This window comes from Mycteria americana, chromosome 1 (genome assembly GCF_035582795.1).
Source record: "Mycteria americana isolate JAX WOST 10 ecotype Jacksonville Zoo and Gardens chromosome 1, USCA_MyAme_1.0, whole genome shotgun sequence".
NCBI classification, from domain to species: Eukaryota; Metazoa; Chordata; class Aves; order Ciconiiformes; family Ciconiidae; genus Mycteria; species Mycteria americana.
The window spans coordinates 78,796,740-78,807,236 of NC_134365.1; the positions used below are offsets into that span (position 1 = coordinate 78,796,740).

The following is a 10,497-nucleotide window of genomic DNA, read 5'->3' on the forward strand; positions in this document are numbered from 1 at the left end:
TACACTCCTGCTCTCACAGAAACTCCACACCAAGAAAATGGTTTGAGAGAACTGCCCCATCGAGCACCTGCAGGAAGGCCTGGAACAATGGCTAACGCAGGAAGGATGTTGCAGGTGGATACGGCACGTTTGTGCCAAGGTGCAGAGCAGAAGAGAAGTCACCACGGCTCTAGCGGACGCCAGATGTTTTATGACTTTTCAGTATGTTTTGAAAAGCATCCCATGGATGATCACAGAACTGAGGAATAAGGCTAATGGCAGGCTGTGTTAATACTGGGTGGCTTTACACTGTAAAGGTGGTATTTTGTGGCCTCTTCACTTCAAAGATGGGAACTTAAAGAGGCTGAAGTGAAAAAGCGCGGTGGAGATTAGCGCTGCTCTTGGGAGAGCAGGAATGAAGGTTGAAAGCAAGACTGAAGAAGCTGATGCAAGTGGTTAGGGAGTTGGGATTTCGAGAGAAAAGGGTGTTTCTTGGGAGCAGTGAGCCGATGGGCTCTCCAGGCACAGCGGCTGCAGGGCAGCGGTGGCAGGGACAAGGCAAATCCATGCCCCAGCACAGCTGCTCCGTGGCCCCGTGATGGAGGGGTGTTGCAGCAGGTGGAGCTTGTGAGTTCAGTCTGCATCCTCTCTGCTCACCCCAGAAGCCTACCCCAACCCAAGAGAGCTGCTGGAAACCTCCTTGTATGCCCGCCAGAGCATACAGCTTCGGAGAAGGAAGCTTCTACAGTCAACGCAGAATACAGCTTCGGCTTTTGAGGTGTTCATCAGGGAAGGAGTGTATAGCAGAACAGGTAATTCACAACCAAAAGGGAAACCAAAAGAACTTTTCAGGCATGCAGGCATATAAGGCCGATAGGAAATCAGTGTTAAGATGCCACTGGACAAGGACACTTGTATCACTTGTACAGTGTCGCAGTTCTGCTAGTGGTAAGAGTTATTTTGTGGGCAGCATGGTACTAGCGAATTACTGGGTTTCATTCTCCACAGTTGATACTTAGCTACCCTCTTTCACAAGTATCAAAAATACTTAAATGGCAGAAAAGTAAATAAAGCCTTACCACAAAGTCTGGGCATGAGCAATGCTAAATGTCACTGGCTTTTGCCACTAGTATTATATATCACGTTTAGGTGACCGGTTCCTGAGGTAATTGGAGCGGGAGCCTGGAGCGGAGGGCCTAACGTGCTAGCCTTTGCCAGTGGGTTATGAGCTTGATGTGAATATGTAGTAAGGTAGCAGGCATGTTGTCTTTCTGAGGGCTGAAAAGATCTTGGCTAAATCCCAGCAAGACAGGAGGGGAAACCCTGGAGCAGATCTCAACATCATAAAAATTGAGACCCTTCCTCCTGTTATTTGCAACGTTTTCTCTGATATAGGCCAGCAACGACTTCGAAATATTAGGTGCACCTTCACTAAGTCTTCTGAGTTATTCCTATGTTATTTTTGTCTGGTTTTAATTGGTTGACTATCTGTGGGCCCATTCTGCTGTTACTTTGGTGTTTGCAAGCTTTCAGATTCACTGCATATGCCCTTGTGTTCATATTTGTATTTGTGACTCTCCCAAAGTTTTATAGGACATAGCACATCTCCAAAGATTGTTATTCATTATTTAAAACCTGCTGAATTGGAATCCAAATTCTGTCCATTCTCTGTTGGCCATTATTTATTTTCCATTCATAAACTTTTATCAAGTAACGCCAGACGGCATTCAGGCAGCGCAGCAGCCAAGAGGTGAAGTAAGCCATTCACAAACACGTCGCAGGCTGATAGTCACCCGTAGACACTGGTTGGTGAATCATACTGAGCAGCGAATACATCCTGAATATCAGGATCCTTTCACATGCTGAAGGAAGTGTTGCAGTTTTACTCATTTGATCTGCATATTGCTCTCTGGAGGTTTTCATCCCAACATGTTTCTTTTTACAACAATTCAGGGACATACTATGAAATCTGGAATTCTGCTAAATTCAAGCAAACTTCTTGCTGAGTATGACATTTAAGATCTTAATTCTGCAACAAGATATGTCAAACATATGGCCACATAGCAACACATTAAAATGTGAATTTACTTCGAGTTGCAAGAGGAATCCTACACATGAACATACAGGGCTCTGCTCAGACAACGCAGGAGCACGCAGGCTGCAGCTGTAAGTGGAAGGAAGACGACAGCTCCACAGGGTTTTCCTGTCGCCTCTGCGGCCTTATAAGCCCATTTGTGGGTGGAAGTGCAGAATTAACAGCTAAGGGCAAAAGATTTTGCCTATGGGTGAATCTTACCATGCTAGTTATAAAGTGACTTTTGCCTGGATAATGGCAAGTGCCAGGGAGGGAGTGAGGAAAGAGATACAAACCTCTTCACTATAAATATTTCTTGTTGAAAATATCCTGGAAGATATATTTCTGAAAGTCTCAGTTTCACCTTTTTCTTAACCCTGTTGGTATTGCTGAGATGGCAGTGACACCCTGTGGTACCAGCCGCTGGTGCAGCACTCGGCAGTAGTTCGTTCAGGAAGTCAGTACAAGATGGCAATAACAAAAAGTCCAGGGATGTTTTTAATTCATCTTCACAGACTGCATCCTCCATCCTCCCTGACTGCCTTTGCACTAAGCAGGATGTACCTTTCTGGATTTAAACGTCCTGGAAGTAGCTACTGTCTCTTTCTGAGCATTTGTGCAGTGCTTGCATGGTGAGTCTCTCTGGTTCGACTCACATCTCTTGGCTTTACAGTAAGAGGAAACAGCTGTAGTAACAAACCAGTCTTGCATCACGGTGTACCTTTGCTATATAACTTAGTGAAAATGCTTGCTGTCTCTTTGCTTGCCCTGGTGAGGAAGGAAGGCTTGTGGTTGGAGGGGACAGTGCTCATCTTGGGTATTTTCTCTCTTTCAGGGGGTTCATGAGTCGAAAGGTGTGACTGAAGATTATTTGAAACTGGAATCCCTGATCCAGAAAGTCGTTTCTCCTTACTTGGGCACATATGGTCTGTATTCCAGTGACGGACCCTTCACGCACTCTTCCTGTATCTTGGGTAAGAATAACAAGAGACTCGATTTGACACAGTACAGAGGGCTTCACCAAACCTTGGTTCACACAAGGCCAGGGTCCACACGAGCGTAGACTGCCAGTATTGACGCAACGTGGTCAGGCTCATTTCCTAAGGCCATGCTCTTTGCAATGTGCAAAGTCACAGTGAAACTTGCCAGTGGCAGAAGATGAAAACAGATGATTATAACAGTGCTCATTAATAAATCTGCAAATCTAGAGTGTGTTTAGCATTTCCATTCTACCTTTTAATGAGAGAGCTTTAACACAGGATGCTTTATGGACGGTGAGAGGAAGAAGCAAGAAGCTATCTCTAGAGTGCTGAGTAGTGTCTGTTCATTAGTGCACAAAGATCATAGAAGGCTGTTTAAAGCAGTGAAGAGAGTAGGAATTTGTCTTAGAGAAGACTAAGCGATAAGTCTTCAAACATGTAAAAGCTTTCTGCAGGGTGGAAGGTAGTAAGCTGTTCTCCATCCCACTGGAGATAAGAAAAATAGTGGACCACACATAGCAGGGGAATTTCAGATTACATGGAAGGAGAAATCTCTAATGGTACCTAAACCACCTCTGGAGGCTGTTGAATCTTCACTGCTAGAGGCGCTATATATATGTCACATCCAAAAGGGATGTGAGCATCCAAAAGAAGCAAGGTAGGTAAACGTGGTCCTGCCTGGTGACAGGCAGAGTGAGTGACCTTCTTGAGTCCCTTCCAGCTTATTTTCTATGATTACTTTGAGTTCTGAAGCATTCAGTGACTTCTGTGAAGGCAAGACTTGGCCAAGATGAAGGTCTTTTGAATGTCCCACGTAATAATTCAATCTGTTGAAAATGCAAGGGGGATACTACCAGCATAAATCAAAAAGGAAATGTGGTAGTACCTGAGTATTTTAATGTAAATACTGTGACGGCCTGCTTCAATAGAGAAAATAGAGGGGAAAATAAGTTCAATTGTGTGTTTTCGATGCAGTCAATTTAATCTGTTTGCTTGTCAGAAATGGTCAATAAGGTAGTTGATTTTCCCTGGAAGCTGAATGGAAAAATGGTTTTATTGTAGTAGGCGTTTAAGAAACAAATCAGATTTATGTGAATAAGCGGAGGCCAGTTATTTATGGAAAATGGTTCTGGATTACTACTTTGTATTCATTGCTTGCCATTAAAAGGCCACAAGCATTTAAATGGAGCCCCAAACTGACGTTTTCTGAATACAAGCTTCTGTATGTCAGGACACAAAAAATGCAGCCAAAGAGAATAAAACTCCAGTGAAGTGGGTTGTTAGGAAATAAATGTTGTATTATATGACTGCAGAAGACAGGAAGGTTTTGGTGGACTGCGCACTTCCCCTTGCTGCGGTCTGTGGCAGTACCCCTGAATAGATCTTACTATAGTCAGTGAACCTGGATTCAAGGGAGCAGAGTGCATAAGTCTTTGCTGCTTTTAAACTAACACATCTAGTTCTGTCCAGCTATTTTGGTAGTATGATTTAAAGCTGTGACATATTTTCCTTGGGACTGATGAGGCCTCTGACCCCTTTTCTTCCCCATCTGGCCAGCACATCCAGCCTTCCTCTCCAGCCAAGCCTTGGTGTGACCAAAAAGCCAGAGTTCCTGTGGCAGGGCAGCCCCAGGGAACCTTTTCTGTTTGCCAGGTCCAACTCCTAACAAAGAAAAAGTCCAAAAGTGAACTTGGCTCGTTGATTTCACTACTGAGGCAGACACAACTGCAAAATACAATCTTAAGTACAGAAACTGGCTTTTTTAGTAGTACGGCATATGAGTGGAATTTGTGTCCAGGTAAGCACATAATTATACATAAGTATAGTTTTAGAAGAGAGTGGTATTTGTAAAGGAAATTGCGTGGTTTGGAGGGGAACGTATACGAGCATCTTAATTTAAAGCTGACAATTTATATGCAGTGGCTGTGGTTGACTTCCAGCGTGTAACTCATTTCACTTCTCCAGCCGTGCCCCTTTCATGGGGATGCCAAAGTGAGAGTAGCAGGGAGAAAGCTTCAAAAGTGAGACCTATTATTCACACCACTTTTTTTTTATGCACAAGTTTGTCTGAACAATGAAGTCTGCCAAAAGTTTTCATTATGATCATTTTGGTCTAGCTGCTGGAGAGCACTCCAGCCCTAAACCACTAGTGGCGGATCTCCGTGCTGACTTGCTGCCACCTGCTGCTCATTCTTTGGAAAGAGCCCACTTGGTTAACAGCAGCATTCATACAGTCACTGCCGGATCGAGTGCAGGTTTGTTCCCCAAAAAGGTTGCTGTGGGCACTGCCCTCCAGTTAACGTCTCCAAACCCTCTTGGTGCTCTCTCTTTGTGTCATCTCCAAATCATGCTTTGAATCTTAAGTTTTTCCAGAATTATTAGTAAGACTGCCTGTCTTAATCCTTGTGCCCCAAATTTGGAGAGACCTGATTTTCCCAGGGTGGGTGGAAAAGTTAGATTTCAACTACTAGAAATTAGTGATGGCCTTTATAGCCTGAACAAGAACAGAATTGCACTTTCTGTTCTTGCCTCAGGAAAGTATTTGCAATTGTATATCAGATCTCCCACAATATTTACTGTTTTACTCCAGCTGCTGAAGTTGTATGAATATAAAGGCATCTCAGCTATTATTTGTAAAGATATGTTTGGGGTCTTCAATGTGCTAAAGAAATCTAGGAAGTCTGAATCCTATGGATCTATAAAACCGGCAAAATGTATTATTTTTAAAAAGTTTTTGTCATTCAAGAAAAGCTCATGAATATTCAGGCCTTGACTTTTCTTTTGAACAGTTAAAATTATTAATACCACAAAAATGGGAGACTTTGTAGATATTACTCTGGATCTTTTTCTATTTACAGAGAAGCGGTTCTTCAGGCGTTCAAAATCGGGTGACATCCTTGCCAAGAACCCTGTGGTGCGATCGAAAAGCTACAACAATCCACTGCTGACACCAGTGGCCGAGTATGAAACCGAGGGCATGGCTGCCAATGGAACAGGCATCCGAAGACACTCTGTTTCGGAAATGACCTCCTGCCTGGAGCTACAGGGGTATTCCAACCTCACCACCATCATGGACAACGGTTCCAAGAGCTCCATGACAGCCACGAAAAGCTCACTGTCAGGAGACCAGGAGAGGCCCAGCACCGGGTCAGTGCAATGCTCTAGCAAACTCAGCACAGTTGAGCAACAGAAAGGACTCTTCCACTCGATGGACGACCCACATAGGTCTTTTGAGCTGGACAGGGACCCTTCCTTGATTCCAGTTCCCTCTTCCAGCCCTGAGAACATAGTGGATCAGATTTTGGAGTCAATCGACTCTGATTCTGAAGGCATTTTTATTGATTTTGGCCGAGGCTGTTCCAATTCATCAGCATACAATGTGGATGTAAACAGACAGAGCATCATGTGAAGGACATTGGGAGACAAACCTTGGGTTTTAATATTATATTTGGAAGTTACTAACGCATTGAGTCAGACTATGGGCAAGCTATATATGTCTAGGGCAGAACTTCTGTTATAGGTCATCACAGCTGTACTGAAGTACACAAACACAAGTGTACAGCAGGTGGGGATCTACTGCGAGGGGGAGGAAAGTCCAACCACTTCTCCCTGTACCCATCACTCTGCAGTCAGATTCTCCTATTGTCTTTATAAACTTAGGAGTTCACAAGCTGACAAGTGTCTGGTAAAATGCTATTAGTGCAGCTGGCAGTGTTCGTTCCGTAAAACAACCTAGCAAACAGCTGTGTTCACTTTTAATTTTCTCAGGAGATTTCCTGTAGACGGCAGGTTGTTCTCTGAACTGTAACACCTCAGCCAGAGTAAAAAAATATCCTTTAAAAAAAAAAAAAACCCAACAAAAAAACCCCCAGAGTCTGTGGGCCTTCATGCCACAGCATACAGTGATAAAGAAGTCTCTTTTAATCTTTTTCTGTACATCTTGTATGCACTCCTTTGCCTAATGGTGAGTTAGAGTTCTTGAAGAAAGGCAAATAAACAGAAATGTGCTACCTGATGTCACACAATGCCTCTGTCTCATGTTCTGTTTCACAGCCAATACCTTGTGTCTGTGAGAGAGTTGTCTTGAAACTGGCTTTTAAGGCTGTGTTAATTTGCTCTGAACGTGGCACTTCCAAGAAATCTGTGCACTGTCGACTCCTGGAGCATCCGTTGTATGGAGAGATTCTAGCAGAATTCAACTTACTTGTTTCCTAAATAAATAAAAATATGGCCTCTTGGTGGAAATCCTCATTATATATTCATATTCTTAAAGAAATACAATAATGTATATACTATCAATTATGTATTGGTATTTGGGGAGTGTGACCCTTGCAGATCTTCTCGTCCTGAGCACTCCCAGCTCTTTGATTCTCCCTTGCAGTAACATGGTGTTGTAAGAGTGGTTGTCTGGTTTTACAGAGGATTGATGCACATGATACTAAGGTGAAGTAGAAATCCTGATGCCCGATAGATTTTTGATCAGATGGTTTTACAGTGAAGAAAGAGCTACTTCAGGTCACTCCATTCTAGGCATCTCCTCTGGAGGAGAGAGTCAGTCGGTAACTCCTGAGCTGCTCGGCAGAGACTGGTCATCAGTTCGGTCTGGCAGTGCCTGGTGCTTAGCTCAGATGCTCAAGGACTCTCCAGCTTTGCTTAGCACTTGCGCTGCTGATCCCAACATCCGCCAAACTCTTCCCCAGGGTTTGATTACGTTTCTAGGCTCAAGGCCTCACTACTTGATCTTTTGGAAAGTGTGAGCTCAATCTTTTGCTACCGCCCTGCTTCACTGCTGGAGATTTCAGCTTCCAGATAGATGTGCAGGCTCCCTGTAACAGAGATTTGAGAGCCTCAGAAGCCAGCTGAGGAAGGAGCCCTGTAAATGAGGCAGGGGTTTGGTATCTGTTTTGCTTCTTTGTGTTTGGCATGTTCAGCTGTGCAGCCTCCCTTACAGGTAGGCAGTTAAGTTAGGTCATACTTAAAAGTTTGTTTTACACAGAGATAAGTAATTGCTTCTATGTCCCAACAGTCTCAAACCTTACAGCCAGGGAACACAGCTGAGTGGGACCATCCGATGTGGGGCAGAGTCAGTGCGGAGGTACTTAACACCAACTGGCAGAAACGCAGGTGCAACAGAACATACCCTTGGCGAGAGCAACTCCCATGCCAGGGGGCATCTTTGAGGTCCAATAAACGAAACGGCTTAGGATGTAGGCACCTAACTAGCCCTCTGGATGTGCAACTAAAAGTTGCAGATTATCAGGTCACCCATTTGGCCGCTTCCTGGCCACGGCGATGCCTGTATAATCACGCAGTTGTGCACTGGGGCACACTCAGGAGTACTTCACTCCTGATGGGGCCGAGTATGTTGGCAGCTCGCTCACATCTGAGGTTTATCAGGTTCCTACCAACTGGTTGGTGCTACCAATGGGTGTTTGCCCACCCTTTCCTAGCTGGGGGTCATGATGAGCCCGCAGTCTCAAGGCACATTGGTTGCCACATTTGGCCCTGTGCAAGCCACAGGAGAGAGAGGAGGTCTCACTGAACTTGGATCCAATATACTACAGGATCGGTGATTTCCAGAAGCATCCTAAAGTGGTACGAGCCCCCATGCTGGTGCGCCAGTCTCCACCCTCGTTCCTTCTGACAAACACTGTTCTGTTTCCTGAATTATTATTTAGGTTGGAGAAAAAGAGTATCCACAGCCTTGTTCTAAGGACAGAGTGCAGGGGAGGAGAAGATAGCTTCAAACCCCTACAAGAAAATTTAAAAAATATAGTGGATCAAGGCCTCTGCACACCTTCTTCCCTTAGGGAACATTAAATGTAATAAGAGTCATAAGCTTACTTAATTATTGGAGAATATTTAAGCAGTTTCAACTGAAGAGAAAGGGACTGCTAGGACCCTTCCCACCTGAGCTTTTGCATGGTTAGTGCCCTCCCCTATAATAGGAGACCTTGAATCCCCTGGTATGCTGGCAAGGAACTAATATCTCCCACCTTGTACGCATGGAGCTAGTGAATGAAAATGCTCCTCTAGCTGTTTTAGAAGGTTATTTAAAGATTGGGTTCAAGACAGTGACCGCTTAAGAGGAGTATTCCTAACAGCCACCTCAGAAAACCTCAAAGAGGAACAGGATTTAGGAAACAGTCTTGTCTTCAGCATTTCCTCTTGGCCAAGGCAGGCAGCCTGGCGCCTGTTGTAAAAGCCTCTTCTTGGACACTTCGCCTTCCCACATGCGCTGCGTGGGGAACCAGCTATCCTGGAGCGGTGTAGCATTGCAGCCCAGCACTTCCTGTCCAGCTTTTACATTTCCAACTCTTAAAGTAGACTCTTTAGGGTCAAAACTGTAGCAGTAGAATGATCTAATGTAGGCTTTCATTAGCAGCACGTAGACTCTTCAGCAGATGCAGACCAAGCCCTGTTCACCAGGACCACACTGGAGAATGGGAGAAAGGAAAGAGGGAAAGAGGGAAAGAGGGAAAGAGGGAAAGAGAGAAAGAGAGAAAGAGAGAAAGAGAGAAAGAGAGAAAGAGAGAAAGAGAGAAAGAGAGAAAGAGAGAAAGAGAAGAGCCCCACCCCGTCCCCCAGACTGCGATTACCACCTGTGATAAGGTTGGATGAGTATTTAAGGAAGTTGGGTTCAGGCCTGTTGGGATTCATTACTTGTTGTTAGGTGTTGGGATGTTCTGTGAGTGCTGCTGAGCTGAAGTAAAAGGCTTATGTTTATCCTCTTTAGGATGAAGAGGCTTTCAGCTGGCTTCAGTTAAACGAAGTTAACCTGATGATGCTGTAATGGAACAGGCTGATATCTGCTGTTGCTGTGGTTTAGAGCTTGCTGAACTAAACTTGCCTCTGCTAGCAAATGTATTCACAGAAGTGTTTTGTCTGCTACGCTAAAGCTCTGCTACTGGGGTAATGACTAAAGAAGGAGCAAATGCATTCTGACTCTAAGAGTTCAAACTGCAGTTTCAGGGCTATTTTTTAATTAAAGAAAACATCATAAACTCAGCAGGCTTGCTATGAAGAGCCTGAAAAATCTGAAGTCAGAGTTAAGTTCCCTGCTGCAATGGTGATAGGGTGGCATTTCCTTCAAGTTTATATTAAAATATGTAGGCAGATACGAATGTAAATTGAAAAACTGGGTGTGGTGGTCTAGCTAATTCCTGTGAAAGCTACCATCTCTGTTGTCCTCGGAGATGAAGTTTCTCACCAACTCATTCCTCAAGGAGCGGCATGACTGAGGGCACTACGTACCCTGTAGAAAGATGTAGGTGGAGCTGTGCTCTTGCTCTGTGCTTTGAGCCTTCGTGCAGGTCTGGTTTGTAGTTGTGGGATCATGTGTGTGAATGTGCAAGGTGCGGAGGGCCGTGGAGTCAGACACAGCCCTGGGAGAACGGATCATGTGAGTGATGCTGAGCCAGGCATGTGTGGGCAATGAAAGCCCAGTGTGCCAGTGTTCAGTGA

At 44.6% G+C, this 10,497-nt stretch overlaps 1 protein-coding gene across 12 annotated transcripts in view; it reads left to right on the forward strand.

The window, feature by feature from the left end:
- PRR5 (proline rich 5) overlaps window positions 1-7,048 on the forward strand; it is a 93,389-nt gene extending 86,341 nt beyond the window's left edge. For all 12 annotated transcript variants that reach the window (XM_075507301.1, XM_075507332.1, XM_075507338.1 and 9 more), the window contains 2 exons: window positions 2,889-3,027; window positions 5,892-7,048. In XM_075507301.1, coding sequence (XP_075363416.1) covers window positions 2,889-3,027; window positions 5,892-6,442 — 690 coding nt within the window. In that variant the 3' untranslated portion in view covers window positions 6,443-7,048. The remainder of the gene's footprint in view (window positions 1-2,888; window positions 3,028-5,891) is intronic.
- Window positions 7,049-10,497: the final 3,449 nt, after the last annotated feature.